This window comes from Saimiri boliviensis, chromosome 1 (genome assembly GCF_048565385.1).
Source record: "Saimiri boliviensis isolate mSaiBol1 chromosome 1, mSaiBol1.pri, whole genome shotgun sequence".
Taxonomy (NCBI): domain Eukaryota; kingdom Metazoa; phylum Chordata; class Mammalia; order Primates; family Cebidae; genus Saimiri; species Saimiri boliviensis.
In genome coordinates this window covers 143,813,934-143,832,747 of record NC_133449.1, presented here as the reverse complement: position 1 = coordinate 143,832,747, position 18,814 = coordinate 143,813,934, and the positions used below count along the sequence as shown (strand labels likewise).

Below are 18,814 nucleotides of genomic sequence, written 5' to 3'. Positions count from 1 at the left end.
GTTGATCTGTCTAATATTGACAATGGGGTGTTAAAGTCTCCCACTATTATTGTGTGGGAGTCTAAGTCTCTTTGTAAGTCATTAAGAACTTGCCTTATGTATCTGAGTGCTCCTGTATTGAGTGCGTATATATTTAGGATCGTTTTCTCTTCTTGTTGCAGTGATCCTTTTACCATTATGTAATGTCCTTCTTTGTCTCTTTTGATCTTTGTTGCTTTAAAGTCTGTTTTATCAGAGATGAGAATTGCAACTCCTGCTTTTTTTTTGGCTCTCCATTTGCTTGGTAGATCTTCCTCCATCCCTTTATTTTGAGCCTTTGCATATCCTTGCATGTAAGATGGGTTTCCTGGATACAGCACACTGATGTGTTTTCGCTTTTTATCCAGTTTGCCAGTCTGTGTCTTTTGATTGGGGCATTTAGTCCATTTACATTTAGGGATAGTATTGTTATGTGTGAATTTGATACTGTCGTTTTGATGCTACCTGGCTGTTTTGTTGGTTAGTTGATGCAGATTCTTGATTGTGTTGATGCTGTTTTACTATTTGGTATGTTTTTGGAGTGGCTGGTACTGGTTGTTCCTTTATATGTGTAGAGCCTCTTTCAGCAGTTCTTGTAGTGCAGGTTTGGAGGTGATGAAATCTCTGAGTACTTGCTTGTTCGCAAAGGATTTTATTTTTCCTTCACTTATGAAGCTTAGTTTGGCTGGAGAGGGGATTCTGGGTTGAAAGTTCTTTTCTTTAAGGATGTTGAATATTGGCCCCCAATCTCTTCTGGCTTGTAGGGTTTCTGCTGAGAGATCTGCTGTGAGTCTAATGGGCTTCCCTTTGTGGGTAACCCGACCTTTCTCTCTGGCTGCCCTTAGCATTGTCTCTTTCATTTCAACCCTAGTGATTCTTATGATTATGTGCCTTGGGGTTGCTCTTCTTGAGGAATATCTTTGTGGTGTTCTCTGTATTTCCTGGATTTGAATATTGGCCTGCGCTGTTAGGTTGGGGAAGTTTTCCTGCATAATATCCTGAAGAGTATTTTCCAGCTTGGATTCATTCTCTTCATCACATTCAGGTACACCTATCAAACGTAGATTAGGTCTTTTCACATAGTCCCACATTTCTAGAAGATTTTATTCGTTCCTTTTTGCACTTTTTTCTCTGTTCTTGCCTTCTCTTTTTATTTCATTGAGTTGATCTTCAACCTCTGATATCCTTTCTTCTGCTAGGTCAATTCGGCTGTTGAAACTTGTGCATGCTTCGTGAAGTTCTCGTGTTGTGTTTTTCAGCTCCATCAATTCACTATATTCCTCTCTATGTTGTCCATTCTCATTAGCATTTCGTCCAGTCTTTTTTCAAGGTTCCTAGTTTCTTTGCATTGGGTTAGAACATGTTCTTTTAGCTCACTGTAGTTTCTTACTATCCACCTTCTGAAGTCTGATTCTGTCCTTTCATCACACTCCTCCATCCGGTCTGGTTCCCTTGCTGGTGAGGAGTTGTGATCCCTTTTAGGAGGAGCGGTGTTCTGGTTTTGGGAGTTTTCATCCTTTTTGTGCTGGTTTCTTCCCATTTTTGTGGGTTTATCCACCTGTTGTCTTTGTAGTTACTATCTTTCAGGTTGGGTCTCTGAGTGAGCTTCTAGTTCGTGGATGCTGAAGTTACTTCTTTTTTTTTTTTTAAGCTTTCCTTCTAACAGTCTGGCCCCTCTGCTGTAGGACTGCTGAGGTCCACTCCAGGCCCTGCTTGCCTGGGGATCACCTGCAGCAGCTGCAAAACAGTAAGGGTTGCTACCAGTTTCCTCTTCTGCTATCTTTGTCCAAGAAGGATGCTCGCCAACTGTCAGTCCCTTCTCTCCTTTATGAGGTGACTCTTTGGATCTATGGGGGTCAGGGAGCTACTTGAGGAGACAGTCTATCTTTTATTGGGGCTTAAGTCCTGAGCTGTGAGCTCCATTGTTCATTCAGAGTTGCTGGGCAGGTACGTTTAGGTCTGCTGCAGCTGAATTCATAAACTGCTTTTTGTTCCCAGGTGCTCTGTCCCGGGGAGTTAGGGCTTTATGAGTTTCCGTTGTGCTACTGCCTTTTTCGTTTTTTCTTTCAGGTCTGCCCCGCCCAGCTAGCAGCCCACCTAGCCACTGTCTGCCTCCAGTGGCTCCGCCCAGCTGCCCTGTGCTCTTCCCTGCAGTCCTGTTTATATGGGTGTAGTTAGAAATGCCTCGGCAATGGTGGCCCCACCTCTGTTATGGCGGACTCTCTCTGTTGTGGCAAGTTGCCTTGGCAACGGCGAGTTGCCTCAGCAACGGCAGCCTGCCTCCATAATGGTGGAGAGTCTCAGTAATTGCAGACGCCCCTCCCCCACAGAGCTGGACTGTCCCGGGTTCAGCTGTGCTTGCTGTGAAAGGCTCAACCCAGAGCGTTTTTAATTACTGTTTTTGTTTTCCTTGTTGTTGGGGGTGGGGGGTGGGACCAACTGAGCCTGATCACCTGGCTCCCTGACTCAGAGTCTTTTTTTTATTTTTTAAGTTGAAAGACCCAGCGTTCTAGTCACTTGTTGAAAAGGCGCCGGGATCTCCCATGCTGTGACTCACTGAGTTGGCTCAAACAGCGGTGCTGGCTCCTGGCGTTTTTTTTTGTTTTTTTTTTTTTGCCTAGGAATCTCCTGGCCTGGCTCACTATTTCAGATGAATGGGCAACTCTGCTGTCTCAGGGCTCCAATCGCCAGCTTAGAGGGCTCCCAGACAAGTGGCTTTTGTACGGAGAACCGCCGCAACAGGGCATGGTCAAAGCAGGTGCGCGGGCCAAATCAGCCCCGCAGGGGCCAAACAGCCGCACCGGCCAGAACACTGGCGCTGGCGACCTTTCTGCCTGGGTATCTCCTGGTCTGTGGGCAATAAAAATTCATCTGGAAATGTGGCGTCCACTCACCCTCTGCACTTTCACTGTGAGCTGAAGTCCTGAGCTGTTCTTAGTCGGCCATCTTCCCAGCATTCCTTTTCTTTTTTTTTTTTCTTCCTTTTCTTTTTTTTTTTTTTTTTTTTGAGACGGAGTTTCACTCTCTTGTTATCCAGGCTAGAGTGCAATGGCGTGATCTCGGCTCACCACAACCTCCGCCTCCTGGGTTCAGGCAATTCTCCTGCCTCAACGTCCTGAGTAGCTGGGATTACAGGCACCCACCACCATGCCCAGCTGATGTTTTGTATTTTTAGTAGAGATGGGGTTTCACCATGTTGACCAGGATGGTCTGAATCTCTTGACCTCATGATCCACCCGCCTCGGCCTCCCAAAGTGCTGGGATGACAGGCTTGAGCCACCGCACCCAGTGCCTTTTTTTCTTATAATAAATTTTTTATGGAATTCAGCTACAGTGTTTTTCTATTGAACATTTTCATGTGTAACTAGTTTTTTGAATTTTAGGAGGAACAGATAGGTTGGGATAACTTTTTTAGCTTCATGGCTTCAGTGGTCCTCCTAGCTTTATATTGTTTTCATGAAGCATTCAAGAATGTGGCTTATTTCTCTGAGGATTCTTGGTCTCTTCCCCTCCCTTTGTTTTATCTTTAGTCCCTTATGTCCCTGTCTTGCTCAATTTGAATTCTCTTGCCTATAGTTTCTTCTTACTGTGGAATTTTGTTCTAAAAGGGAACTTGAATTTCATGCCTTTCAGATCTTACCAGAGATTCCTTACCTTGCTCTCAGCCCTCATCAGCACAATTGGAGTATGAAAAACTCTTATAGCTTTTCAGATTATGTGGCTCCACTAAATGGAGCTCTGTAAGCCTGCATCTCTCTTTTTTGTACTCAATTTCTTTCTATTGCATTTATACATGACATGGAGATTTTATTGGTGTGAGATTTTACAGATAGCAAAATCATAAAAATTTTCATGTGGCTGAGCATAGTAACCTCAGCACTTTGGGAGGCCAAGGCGGGAGGGTTTCCTGAGGCCAGGAGTTTGAGACCAGCCTGGGCAACATTGTGACACCATGTCTCTATTAAAAAAAAAAAAAAAATTCCACTTATCTTTTCTTTCCCATAATTATCTACCAGCTAGTAAAGACTGAAGGCATATTTCAGCCTTCATTATAATCTAACTCTCTCTTAGGGTTATATTCCAGTATTTTTTCTAGTTTTAGGGTGAGGCCTATCTTTCAAATATTCTACAAACATTTCCATTTTTATTAGAAAAACATAACCATGTAACTCCTTTCAAGTAGTGTTTAAGACCACCCTTCTTCTTGAGGACAGTTATAAAGGATTTTGTCTGGTACTTCCAAATACCTAGACTGGTTTTTATTGTAATCATTTTCTCCCTTAAAAATAAAATGTTTTCCTAGCGTAGTTTTTAATCTGTCCAATTTAATTTTAAATTGGTTTCTATTCTCCATTACTTCTCTACCTATTGAAAAATGTCCTTCTCCTTCTACTTTACAGAAGGTTTGGGGACTGAAAATGTTTTTAACCATTCCATACTAATTTTGTATAATTTCATATATATCCACTCATTCACTTAAGACCTTTCCCCTGGCCGGGTACAGTAGCTCACATCTGTAATCCCAGCACTTTGGGAGGCCGAGGTGGGTGGATCACCTGAGGTCGGGAGTTCGAGACCAGCTTGTCCAACACAGAGAAACCCTGTCTCTACTAAAAATACAAAAAATTAGCCAGGTGTGGTGGTGCATGCCTATAATCCCAGCTACTTGGGAGGCTGAGGCAGGAGAATCACTTGAACCCGGGAGGCAGAGGTTGCAGTGAGCTGAGATCATGCCATTGCACTCCAGCCTGGACAAGAGAGAAACTTTGTCTCAAAAGAAAAAAAAACAAAACCTTTCCCCCTTTAGAAAGCATAAAGATGAGGATGAATACCCATTTATTTCATTTATTCTTTAAATAATTTACTCAGTCACATGAACATTCAGTATAAACACAGGTTGTCAGGCTACCTAGGTATAAGACACATACATGAATCTTTGCCAAACAACATATTTCATGTGTAAGGGGTCAGAAAAGGGATTGGGCAGATATGATGAGAGTAAATGTCATGGAATAAATGGTATTAGATAACCTTGTAAAGGCAGAGGGAAAAGTACAGGGTGTGTTTTAAAGGTAGGGTGGTTTTGGTGGAACAGATTATCCACAGATAACTATAGTGAGAAAGGCAGGCTGGAACAAATACTGAGTTATGAAAGCAGGTAATGAGTTAACATTTTAAGAATTACACTTATCATGGACATACTATATGCCCAATTTAAGTGGGAACTAAGTTTTGCAAAATAAATAAACATACAGAAGACATTATTTAGGTTTAGTTAAAATGACTAGCGTCTGTCTGCCAGGGTCTAGCTTTTCTCATTCCCTTGTATTACTCAGTGCAATAAACTCACATCACAGTGAGAGCCATACTTTCATATCAGTGGATTTCTTTGAACCACACTTGCTTAGCCTGTGAAATTGTCTGTGTGAAGGAAGACACTGAAGTGTTTTTTAAAAATGGCTAAAATAACATTATGAATAGTGATAACCCTTGTAGTTAAGGTGGAAGAGCTAACATATTGTTTTAGGGTCAGTTATCCATCTGTTCCCTCATATTTCTGGGCTGGCTTACAACTTCAAAACCTAAGAAATGGTTTCCCCACTCTGTGTGGTATTATGGCAAAGCAAAAAAGGTGGCTAGAAGAATTCATGTGTTTGGCTACTGTTTCTCCATCTCTGATCATTGTAAGCAAAAGGATGAATTAGTTGCAACCTTAATCTTAAGAGATCAGTCAGCACCCTATGTCTAGAGAAATCTGCTGGGGACGTCAGGTTCCTGTGTTAGTTCAAACCTTTTGGGAAATTTCGTAAGTGTTGGCAGCACTTTGGAAAGGTATGCAAGACTCTTACCACATATATCTAAAGAATAAATTTGACCTCAGCTTCTAGCAGAGATGGAATAATAGAGACCAGATGTACCCTCCCAGCTGAAAAAACAAAAATTACAAGACAAAATATATGAAAGAATGGTTTTCAAGGTACTAGACATCACACAGTGAAAGACAGTGATCTTAGAGAGACGAGAAACAAAGAAGGTGAGCCCTATCATTATCCCACCTTATTGCCTTGAGAGAGTTTCCAGGCAACAGTACAGGGTGACGAACCTGAGTGAAGCCCAGCATACTCCCTGAGTTGAAGAGATAAAGCCAAGTCTAGGGAGACCAAAGCAGCTAGAATCTTTAGGACAAAGTGCCACAGGAGAGAGAAAACTCTGGAGATCGTCATGGGGTCCCTCATAAGTATTCAGAAAAGTGCTGATTACTTTTGGCCCTGGAAAGAACCAGCCAAAAGCATAAAAGAGAACAGTACTTGATACTCATACAAAATGGGGAACAGTTCATGGGACGTTTGAGTAGAGAATCAGCACAGTCATATTCTTCAGTAATGGCAAATAACCTAGACTAAATAGTGCTCTGGTCCTGCCTGAAAGAAAAACAAGACCCAAAGGGATCACACTGTTTCCAAATAACTTGAGTGCATCCCAGAACAAAGTTTAAGGAAATTTAGAGGAATACAAAAATATCCAGGACCCAACAAGGTAAAATTTACAATGTCTAATAGCCAATCAGGGATTGCCAGTCATACAAACAGACAGAAAAACAATAGCTTTAATGAGACTAATCAACTGAAACTGATTCAGAACTTACACACAGATATTAGAATAGCAGAGGATGATAGTAAACAACTATTGTAACTTTTTCATATGTTCAGAATTTACGGAGAGACATGGAAGATACTTAAAAGACCCAAATTAAACTTCTAAAGATAAAAACTTTATTATCTGAGATGAACAGATACACTAGATGGGATTAATGGCAGATTAAAAGAAAATATTAGTGGACTTGAAGACACAGCATTGGAAATGATCCAAAAAGAAACACACAGAGAAAAGTGTAAGCAAACAAACAATAAGCCAAACAAATGAAAAACTCAGAGCATCAGCAAGTGATGGGTTACTTCAAGTTCACTAATAACTATATGATTGGCATCCCTGTGGGGCCGGGGCCAGGGGTGGTGGTGGCAGAGGAAGTGAAGGGAGAAGGGGCAGACAAAAAGTGTTTGAAGAAATAATGGCTGAAAAATTCCCAATTTTGGTGAAAAGTAATTCCCCACAGATCCAAGAACCCAACAAACCATAAGCACAAGAAACATGAATTTTAAAAACTACACCAAAACATATCATAATGAAATTGTGATGTGATAAAACTAGTGATAAAGACAAAAAATACATTAAAAATAAGGATGACAGCAGATTTGTTATTGGAAACCATGTAAATGAGGCATCAGTGGAGCACTACCTTTAAAGTACTCAAAGATAAAGAAAAAAATAAGCTTAATACAAATCACACTTTGATAACTGTTCAAGCAGTGTCAAACTTATAACCATGTAATAAAGACACTGTATGATGATGTCCTATCTACAGGCAGTATAACAAAGCTACATTAATGGGTTGTTATCCTCAGATAGAAGGAAAAATCACCCAGCAGTCATTCTCAAGTAAAGAGGCCTTTTCTAGCCCTCTGATACCAATATTGGCAACTTTATTTCTAAAGCCACCATTGTTTCTGATTAAAAATAGACTAAGTTCACACATAGGGTAATAGCCTCCTAAAGCCTGTATCCTAAAGCCTGATGAGCTCTTACATGCAGATGCTACCATAGAAACACTGTAATTAAGTCGTTTCACTGTGCTGATTTAGTTTTTGCCCATTGTTTCCCATGCGTCTTTTAAATATTTATTTTGCAGCTTATTCCAATGATAGTATTTTAAAAACCTCTTCCTGGGTCTAGGGGTGAAGACATCCTCTTGCTGCATTCTTTTGCATATATTCCCCTTTCAGTTTTGTTTCACCTACAGTTCTTTCATACAGAGTCTCATTTCAGATGGTACACCTCTCAACTTGTACATCTGAACCACTTCAAATTAGGCAGAGGGCAAACTATCACAACTTACTCTGTTTTCCCTATTCTGTAACCCCATACATTTAAGTGGCTCATCTTTCAAGGTATGGTGAACCAGACATATATCTAGTCTTAGAAACAAAAGCAAACTACCAGCCATCTTTTCCTCACGTCCAAATTAATTACTACATGGTGGGCATTAAAATACTATAATCCAAACTCCTATACCATACTCCTATACAGCTTGTGAGCAGAAACCTCCTAAAGGATCTCTGAACAATCTGAGATATGTACAGACAGGGAAACATCAGAAATAAACCTATGGCAGAGGCTTGATGGCACTTACCTTTACAGCTGCAGTTCCCAAACCTCTGTGAAGGAAACCAAAAGTTAGAAAGCAGCAGTTCAAGGGGCCTACAGAAAGGAGATGTGGAGAGGTCATAATGACTGATAGTAACAACAGATTTTTTAGCACTTAGTATGAAGCAGGCAGTGTCCTAAGTATTTTACATACATTAATTTATTTAAAATTCCCAACAACTCTATAAAGCAGGTACTATTTCCCTCATTTCACAGTGAAAGTAAGTAACTAAAGGAAGGTCACCATGATGGAACCAGAATTTGAACCCTATCAGTCTGACTCTGGAGCCCACACTCTCTCTCTTCCGTGGTCTTTCAAGAAATAGTGTGATGAGGAAGAGCACTGTTGTTAAAGGCTAAATACCTGATTAGTGCCTTCTCCCCTCACTCATTACCTCACTATCCTGGATACTGGGGATAAATGCTACCCACTTTGTCTACCTTACAGATCATCTGAGAAGCAAGTATATAATTTTACAAAATATTTTTACAAGTGTTAGGCAAACATAAAGCATACACAGGAATTAAAAGAGCAGCAGTGTGTGGGGAGCTTACAAGAGTAGTGTATTAAGTAGAAAGGCAAGGAAGAATGATGCTTTATAAAGGCTGTGAACATTGTAGAGGTAGAGAATACCCGCCAGTGCCTTTCTCCATGGTTACTATTAGTTGCTTCTCAGCACTCACTTCTCAGGCCAAGGGATCTTGGCCCAAAAGTAAAACAGTTCATCTGAGAGTTTTCATTCCCATGTTAATAAAGGATTGAAAATTTGAATTAAATAGGCTTTTTGTTCATCTCTTATACTTAGAATAAGAAGTTAAGCAGTCATAAATAAAGGATCAAAAGCAAATTTATTTATGTTGCTTATAATTTAAAAACTCAAGACGACAGATTCAGAGAAACCCTAGCTTACTGATTAGGACATCCTAAAAACAGATGCCTTTAGTTTTAAAAAAGAATGAAACAGGAAAGAGGGAAGGAAAACACCTGCCTTCATCATGAAGTAAAGAATGGAAAACTGCCTCTACCTTAATGATTCTGAGAGCACTAATTTCTTTGCAAGTTTTTCCAGAGCCTTGGCTGTTTCATCCCCAGCAGTAGTGTACAGAGGCTGAGTGAGCACATCTGTCCTGCTGTAATTAAGGCTGCAGAGCAGAGCAGATCAGCAGGTGCAAAATTCTCATCCTTCAACTTGACTCTTAAACTGCTTGTGCTCTTGTAACTTCAAGCCTAAACTTGTTAAAAGTAACATTTGGAAGGTCATTAGTCTATAGCAGGGGTTATGCACTGCAGACGTTTCTTTAAAGCAAAATTAGAAACAGCTACCTAGCACGTATTGGCCATTTTAAGATGTTGCCATTTATTTTCCACTGGAGAGAAAGCCATTAATTCATCCACATGAGGATGATATTGAAGCCAGACTGGAAGACTTCTTTTCCCTTAAGAAAAACCAGCCTTTTCAGTAACAGAAGGAGCTTCAGGTCTCTTAAGCAGCCCTTCTTTAATGTAATTTAGGTGCTCAGAGATTCTCTGATACAAAGGGCTCAAACATCAATAAAATTTTGTCTTATTTTCTTGTTAGAAATTTATCTGTAGGAGAATTTGAATTGTAGTCACTTTCCTCCAAAGAGCTGAAGCAGCAAAACCTCTCTGCAAAACTAGTTCCATTTAAAATGTTTCAATGCAATCCTGCCAGATCCTAAAATAATTATAGTTTAAAAAGGCAGATGTGGCTTTGGGTCTGAACAAGTTTTATCCTACTATACCTTTTCACAGGGTGGGAAGACAGATCAGCAACATTAACTGGGTACCAAGAAAATATAGCAAGATAGAGGCCATCCATTTCTGCAGGAACTCCAAAAAGAAAGGTACAATGCCTAGGGAAAGATCAGATTTCATTAAGGACAGTGACACTACCTGTTTGGCATAGAGGTTCCAGCGCTGGCCAAGGAACCAGCTTTCCTCCCTGAGCACTAGTAATGCCTGTATCAGTTGAATTCTTTGAAATTTTGAGACAATAGGATCACTACTTTTTGAACGCCTGTTGTAGGAATTAAGAAAAATGGCTGTCTGAGGCCAGGTACGATGGCTTACGCCTGCAATCCCAGCATTTTGGGAGGCCAAGGCGGATGAATCACTTGAGGTCAGGGTATCAAGACCATCCTGTCCAACATGGTGAAACCCAGTCTCTATTAAAAATACAAAAATTAGTCTGGCATGGTGGCACGCGCCTATAATCTCAGCTACTCTGGGGGCTGAAGCAGGAGAATCACTTGAACCCAGGCGACAGAGGTTGCAGTGGGCCAAGTTTGCACCATTGCACTCCAGCCTGAGCTACAGAGCAAGACTCTGTTAAAAGAAAGGTGAGGGGCAGGTAGAGACAGAGAGGAAAGAGAGGAGAGAGAGGGGAGAGGGACAGGGAGAGCAGGGAAAGAGAGAGAAAAGATGGATGGCTGTCTGAGCCAATAGGAGAGGATTTTATAGCTCAACTCCTGAGGAAGAAAATATTCCTACTGATGGAGGGCAGATGCTGTAGACCTTGCAAGCATATAGCCAGTCTACAGTGCCATTCAGGCCACCTGCTAAAGTTTTATAAATTATTTATTAGCTGTGGCTATATAAAGTATAGATGAATGGAAGACCTTCAGGCCTGATCTTGGAGATACTCCTTATTAGTCAAGTTCAGGCATTTGCTGTGGTAGGGGAGGGTTTCTGGCAAGAGGACCGAGTTGTCTCTTATATGCAGACATTACTGATACTGGTGTTATACGAAATGGGCCTCTCTCAAATTCTGCACTAATGGAAGTTTAGAAAAGTCCTTTGGAGGACAGGTAAGTGTAGGCCATAATCCACTTAGTTCAACTTACCGTTCATATCCTTCTGTCATAAACACTAGATCCAATTCCCGTTTCAAAAAAGTTGAACCTACCTTTCTCCTGTCAGTAAAACTCTTTTGCCTGTAATTGTGTCAACCATCTAAAACTTTCATGTAAACATCTGAATTAAGGGGCCAAGTATTGTCTAAGATGTCAGGCTTACCCCTCCCAATAAAGTAGACAGCATCATGGCCCAGACTTCTGACATTCATGAGCCCCAGGAAATGGGATATACAAGTGTCTTTTGAAACACTAAAGAGTTTGTGTACATCCTTGTGTACATTGGGATAAGTACTCCCTGCACACACAACCTCAAGGTATTCATATTTATACTTTGCCAGCCATCAGTCTCTCTCTCATGCACACACACATGCATATGCACAAATGTAGTAACGGAGACAGAACTTTTGCTCATATTTTTTTAATGTATCACAATGAGCAGGAAACATACTTGATGAAATATTTTCAAAGGAGTATATTCAATTACCATCTACAATCAACTTAACTATGACAACAAAGTTTTTGTGACAAATTTTTTTTTCAGTTTGAAAGTTCCATGTGGTTCTGTTTGTTAGTCTCCATGTATTTTGGTACAGTTCGAGATCAGCATTGTTACAGTAACAAAAAAGCTAACAAGACTACATTATAGAAAAACACCAAGAACATCATTTTTGGTTTCACTTGCTCTATTTTTTTTGTTTTTTGTTTTTTGTTTTTTTCTTTTTATACATTGCAAAGGCTGTTCATATACCTCTTCACCTCAGGGTCACGTTCATTTATGCTTTCTTTCCTACCCAAACTTGCCCCCCCTCCCCCCTGAAGAAAGTAAACAAACAAACAAAAAAACTAGTCAAAGCTTTGTTTCACAGTGGGCAGTATCTCAGCGCCAACAAATATCCAACTCAATTTATGCTTCTATTTAAAAATGTTAATTTATTATTTAAAAAAAATATATGTCCATGAACATCAAGTGCACTGGCTTGGGTCACTGCCTCTCTCTCCTGCAACTTCCTGCCATGCCTGATAAACTCAGGTTTAAACACATGCCGTCTGTTTTACTTTATTTTCAGTTGTGTAAAACTTTGGCCACATTCATCTCTTTACCTTTTAATTAAAAAAATTCCTAGATGTATTAAACTTTTCCTTGTGTAGAGGTGTGGCTTTTGAAAGGATGGAGGAAAGATGGGTGATGTAACTCCCATTCTGTGGGTCAGTATGGGGCTATGACAGACTGGTGTCTAGCACCAACCCACACTATAGGGAGAAAAACCAAAAAGTAAGTGTCAATGGAGGTGAATAACTAATTTAGAAAGCTAGTGGAAATATATCCTACTCAGCTACCTATGATGCAGCAGACAGGAATAAATTCCCCGAGTGAGATCAATCTAAACAGTTGAGCATTGTAGTGAACTCTTGCTTTGTGAATGGTACTGGTCATAGCCATGGTGGTTGTCAGCCCACAAACATCTAACTCATGTTTGACCTCTAATGTTCACCATCACTGACTGCTTTGCTACTTCTGGGTTAGTGCTGAGAATTTTTCTTACTTTTTTGAATGAACATGTACGTGGGTGGTAGAGTTGTAGAGAAAAGCATTAAGGGTGCAACCCACTCCAGGCTGAAACAATCACATAACCCCTCTGAGAACACTGGGTGGGTGGAAGCGTGCTCAGCCAATCTATTCAACCACCTTATTGTCGCCAAACACACCCACAGCTCAAGGCATGGTGTAACAAAACACTGACAGTCACTCTGCCTCACAGAGGGAGGATGGCATAGTAGCTCCCCCCTACAAAAAAAAAAAAAACACACAAAAACCCAAACCATCAGGGAGGGGCATAAAAATTATAAAGAAAAGAACTTAAAAGTTGAGGGGGGAGGGAAAGGGATAGAAATTGCACTATTACCAAGCAATATCAATCATTTTTAAAAACAACGTTTTCAGAAAAGACCTAGCAGAATTTGACAGGTAAAGCTAGTGTTAACTGATATCACATAGAGAACCAAAAACAAAATTTTTTTCTATATGGTACAGACACAGAGTAACATACAACAGTTAAATGGCAAAAAATATATATATATTTCATAGAGTTACAAACAAGATAAAATAATGGAAAACAAAAAAACTGTACAACTTTAAAATTTAAAAATGTTCATCTCAAACACAGGGAGAAATATAAGATTTCTTGTTAAAAGGAAACAGCTTGTTAAAACAGTAAATGTTTTGCGTACTTGCTTTTGACACCTTATGCTACAACTGGATACTGGTATGAATAATTAGATGGTATTTAGTATTTCTACTTAAAAAAAAACAATTAAAAAAGGAATTTGCACTGTGCATCAGCCTAGTTAGAAATATGTACAACATTTCAGGATCTACTATTTCTTTAAACTAAAAACAAATTCATAAAAATAAAATAGTCCCGGCTAAAAAAGAAAAAAAGAAAAAAATCCATTTTCAGATCTTGGAATGCTCCAGTCTTTTGCAAAGTCGATGAGTGGCTTCAGCACTGGGGAAAGAAGCCCGAAAGGTGACCAATGGAACCTGCATTCACAGTCTTCAAAGTTCCCTTTTGAAACATACGGAAGAAAATGAAGGGGAGAAGGATTTCACACTTTAGGGGCAAGGGGAGATGGTTTCTCTTGATGTTTGGCTATGAAAGTGAAACAGCAAAGCATCTATTTGTCTCCAAAATCTATGTTGTTTTAGCAGCACAAAGTTTTCAAAGTTCAGACGGTTTATTATTTTTTTTTACATGAGAAAGGTTGTGTGTTGCGTTGTGTGTTACAGGAACATGGATATTAACATAAACAAGTGCCTCACATACGATTCCTTTTTTGCTTTCTGTACATTGCTATCTGCTGCTCTGTTGGCTGCGCTCTGGATCACTCGCCGCTCAGACTGCCTAACACAAGGACAAAACTTTGAAGTAAAAAATGTGTCTTTTGGTATATGGAATTGTCATTAACAGTTGCCCCTCTGCGTGCAGAAGAAGCACATAACAACCTGGGAATCTTTTGTTTTTCTCTTTCTTTTATTAAACTAAGTCTTGTTTGTTTAAATCAGAAACAAATTCTCAAGTAACAAGAACCCTTTCCCTTTTTTCTGCACCAGCAGTGAAAGGGTGTGTCTTTGGATTTTATTTAAAGCATGAAATTTCTTTTTCTGAGAGAGGAAAGAAAAACACAAAACCAAAAACCAAATCCCTAACCAAAAACTTTTTTAGAAAAGAAAAGTACACAGCCAATTACACAAATGGAAACAAATGCTTTAGTATAGGAAAAGAATATTTGAAGCATCTACCAAACAAGGAGGAAAAGAAGGGGTACAAAGAAAAGCCAAAAGAAGGGTAAATAAAACATAAATGCACAAGGCTAACAGACACAGGTAACTATGATTATATGCCTTTAAAAAGTTTCAACTCCCCAACCAAAAATAATCTGTGAGGATCCTAATGACCCCTAGAATCCCTTGAAATTCTTTCTTTAGTTTTATAAAATAATTCTGCAGCTCCCTCTAAGAAATGAAGGCAGCTACCTTAAGTGGGAGATTATAGGATATGGGAGGTGGGACAAGGAAAGAGAAAGTGGAATTAAGGGACAAAGGGGAGAAAAGCTTAGGCGAATCAACGGATTGCAATCTATTTGCTAGGAATGAACAAGACAACATCAAATGAGGAGCTGTCAGCTGGACCATACAAAAAGCTAAATGTACACAAAAGGTTTTTTTTTTTTCCTTTTAAATCTACCATACTGCTTCAGTTCATTTCCAATGCAACAATCTACTCAACACCAAAAATGGTCATAGCTATCATAAATACAGAAAGTCAGTTTTTAAAACTTATTTTTTTAAGCTACAAGTCCTCAACACTCTTTGTGTATGTGGGTTTTTTTTTTTTTTTTTCTGAAAGTGGGAGTGCTTAACTTTTCCCCTTGAAATTGGCTTCAGCAGAAAAGCTATCGTTAAAAATCCCCAGAAAGCTAAAGCAGTTCACATTGTTTTTCTCGAATACTTTCTGCCCGTTTTTAAATTAACAAAACAAAAAATCTTTTCTGGAACCAAAAAAAGAAAAAAAACAGAAAAATATATAAAACAATGATTCTGAAAACAGAACAAAGTGTGAGCGATTGACCTGAGAATAAAAAGACATTACATTTCTTTTTTTCTTTTAGCAAGCCATTGGTATCTGAATGCTAAGATAGCAAGAAATTTAAAACTGTAACAAGGTGGACTGCTTTCCCATACAGTGCATGCCGGGCTCCTCTGTGCTATCAGCGTGGGGCGTTTATTGAAAAGGGGCAAATATACAAGGGGTTTAAGCTCCAAAGACATTAGGGAGGCCCTGCGGACTTCTGTTTCCCAGACCAATAGTACCTTCAAAAGGACACAATGTAACAGGGTTAGGGCATTTTTTTTTTTTTTTTTAATATTAAAAGAAAAAAAGACAATGTAAAATCACCGGCATAGATAGGTATATGGGAAAACAACCCACGCTTTTTCTTTTTTTTCTTTTTTTCTTTTTGTTGTTTTTTGTTTTTTTTGTTTGTTTGTTTTTTGTTTTTTTTTTTTTTTTTGGTTAGAAGCTTTGGAATTGCAGTTAGTCTATTTTTGAAATTGGTTTGTTATTAATTTTTGTATTTAAATTCATTTGTTTGTATTGTTCATCTTCAAAGCTTACAATCTGAAGGTGTCCGTTCCTACACTGGTCAGACCACTGTCCTTGGGGCAGCTGGGGTCTTTGGGACCCTCCACCGGGCTCGCCGGTCCGTCGGACTTTTGGCTGAGATCCGTGTCAGACTCCTCCGAATAGTCGTCTGTTGGCATCGAGGGCTGAACCCCTGAGGTGCTGCATGAACTTGAGGTAACCGTTGAAGATGAGGAGAGAGGAGGAAAAGAAGGGGGCTTCGCTGCCGAAGCCCGGGAGACCACTTGCGGCCAAGACTTCCTGGAGGCGTGGGGGGAAGCAGAGGAGGGGGCGGCGGCCGACGGGGGAGGGGGGCTGTCGTTTGAGTGAGCGGCAGACTGCGAGGTAGATGCGGTGCTAGGATCGGGGAAGCAGGCAGAGTGAGGTAATAAACTAGGGTGCTCTTTGGCGTTTCTTGCTGCTCTCGTGATTGTTCTGTGTTTGTGCAAGGCCGACTCGAGATGTTGACTCAGAGCTTCCTCCCCACAGAGCGCGCTCTCGCACGCCAGGCAGTGGTACGAGCCGCCGCCGCCGCCGCCGCCACCGCCGCCACTGCCGCCGCCGCCGGTGGGGACGTGAAGCACCATCTCTTGCAGGTTCACCACAGACTGGCCGAAGAAGCAGAGGGACTTCAGGTGGCTCCTCGCCGCCTCCTCGTCGCCGAAGCCCGCCTGGCACTTGCGGCAGACCAACTTGTACTGCACCTTTGGAACAATGAAGGGGTCGTAGAGGGAGTCCGCACTTTTGCTTTCTGCTTCTGGCTCTTCAGGAGGTTTCGGCAGGAGGGGGGACACCTCATGGGGGGCGTTTTTCTGTTCTTCTGGTTTGGGGGATTCTTTGGCAGGGTCTTTGTCTGGGGAAGCAGCCCCCGGGGGGACTGGGGTTTGACTTGCTTTGGGCTGCTGCTGCTGCACTTTTTGCTGCTGCTGCTGCTGCTGCTGCTGTAGTTGCCGCTGCTGCTGCTGCTGCTGAATTGCCTCCTGCAGACTCTGCTGGTATTGCTGGTACTGCTGCAGTAGGGAGCCCGGGGACAGCCCCATCAGGGCCTGCGACAGTGCAGGGCTGTAGGGGAACAGGCCTTCCATGCCATACATAGGCTGCAGGTACCCGCTCTGCAGGGCGCCAGGGATCTGGGGAGCATAATAAGGAGAAAAGCCCGGTACAAAGTAAGGAAGGAACTGGCTTGTGAGCAACGCTGTGGGGTCCGAAGTCAAGGCTGCCTGCAGGGCCTGCAGCTGTGCGGGGTCCACCGCATACTCCATGGTGGGCAGCGGGGCTGAGATCGTGGCTGCAGCTGCCGTGGACGCCTCTCCTTTCTCCTTCTTGGGGACAGGCAGGGGTTCCCCTTTCCCTTTGTGTGCCTTTTCCTTCTCCTTTACTTTTTCACTGTCTTTGTCCTTGCGTTGCTGCTGCTGTTGCTGTGGGAGCTGTGGTGTGGGTGGCGGCTGGGCTGCTGGCGGTGGGGGAGGCTGCTGCACCTGTGGCTGCTGCTGCTGGGGCTGGGGGGGTTGCTGAGGGGCCATCGCCATGGTGGCTTGTGCTGGGGTTGGGGAGCTCAGCGACGCTGAGGACGGTTTATTTGGTAATCCAGATGTGGGGAGGCCAGGGGAAGGAACAGTTGTGCTGGGCAGACCCATCAAGTTCGGCTTAGGAGACGTTAAAGCTGAAAGTAATGGAGACAGAAACAGAAATCACCAGTCAGTCTGGGCAGGGGTAGGACTGAAGCTCAAGACATTTTACCGGTGTCACTGGCATACAGTCTGAGATGTCAAGGCTTGAAGACTCCTCTCAAAACCAACGTTTTCAACAGAAGTATCCCATCAGGCTCAGGGCTGGACAGCCTGTATTCTAATGAGGTCACAGTCCTGGGTCAGCTCCCATACTCCTCCTTCCAGCCAATCTACTTCCAGCACCTTCCTGCCCAATGTGCCACACCAGCTAGTTCACATTTTCTTGGCCAAGCACTCCCACCTACCAGTCACTCTACCCAATCGCAATTAGTCTGGAGGCCCCAAAGCTAGCTGTTTCTAGCTGGGGCCCATTTGCACCAAAGGCCTTTACCAAAGCATCACAGAAAGAGTATGGCCATGAGGCCCGGAGAAGTTGCCTGGAGGAGAGAGGCAACAGGAGAAGGGAGAAGAGAACAGGGGCAGGAAAGCTAGCAAGGGCCCAAGGCCACATGGACAAGCAAAACAGGCTTTACATAAAACAGGCTTTACATGTGTCCCTCCTCTCTGACCTCTGTTGTGGCAGCTGACTGGATGCTTTGGGAGGGTACAGAGAAGAGGTGAATGGGAAAGTATGGAGGAAGGGCCTGGGAAGAAGTAAGAATCCATTCAGGGAAAACTGCTCCAGTGCCTTGGCCCAGCTGATCTGCTTCAACAAGTGTGTAACCATCTAGGCATAAGATTCTGGAGACTACTGGAGAAATGACCACCTTCTCTCTTCTGTCCGTTTGAATGATACACAGGAGGGCCAATAGAACTGTAGATGGTTGAGAAGCCACCACAGGAAAAGGAGAAAAGCCATGTCACAAACGGAATAGCCCAAGGTACTGACACCAATTTCCAACACATCACAACCTTCTCGAAGCACCACTGTCTATGGATAGCAAAGGTCTCTGACTGTGTCACCAGGCCCTCATGGCCTAGGCCCCATCCTTTATCATACTCACCCCTAATCTACCACCACTCCCTGCAACACCTTCACTGACCCTAGAGCCTAATACCCTCCCCTGACCCATAGCTATCTCCTGGTTTGAGTCTTCAGTTCCAAGGTAATGGAAGAGGGTGTTGCTATGGATGGTACTCCAAGCTTCAGGTATGTTGAGAGTAGCAAGACACCAGGGAAAGACAGCATGAGGGGTGGGGTGCAGAGTGTGCTGGATGATGCAAGCTGAGAAAAGAAAAGAGGATCCCACAGGCAACACCTCTGTATTCACCACATCCAAGAAACTAGATGGTATATACATCTCT

General features: G+C 42.0%; 1 protein-coding gene and 1 long non-coding RNA gene across 9 annotated transcripts in view; one reads left to right on the top strand and one right to left on the bottom strand.

Annotated features, from left to right (window-relative positions):
- The window catches only part of LOC104653210 (uncharacterized), a 181,035-nt gene that overhangs the window by 157,363 nt on the left and 4,858 nt on the right, over window positions 1-18,814 (top strand). The window lies entirely within an intron of this gene.
- The window catches only part of ZFHX3 (zinc finger homeobox 3), a 377,665-nt gene continuing 372,061 nt past the window's right edge, over window positions 13,211-18,814 (bottom strand). For all 8 annotated transcript variants that reach the window (XM_074405623.1, XM_074405619.1, XM_074405641.1 and 5 more), the window contains one exon: window positions 13,211-17,502. In XM_074405623.1, coding sequence (XP_074261724.1) covers window positions 15,830-17,502 — 1,673 coding nt within the window. In that variant the 3' untranslated portion in view covers window positions 13,211-15,829. The remainder of the gene's footprint in view (window positions 17,503-18,814) is intronic.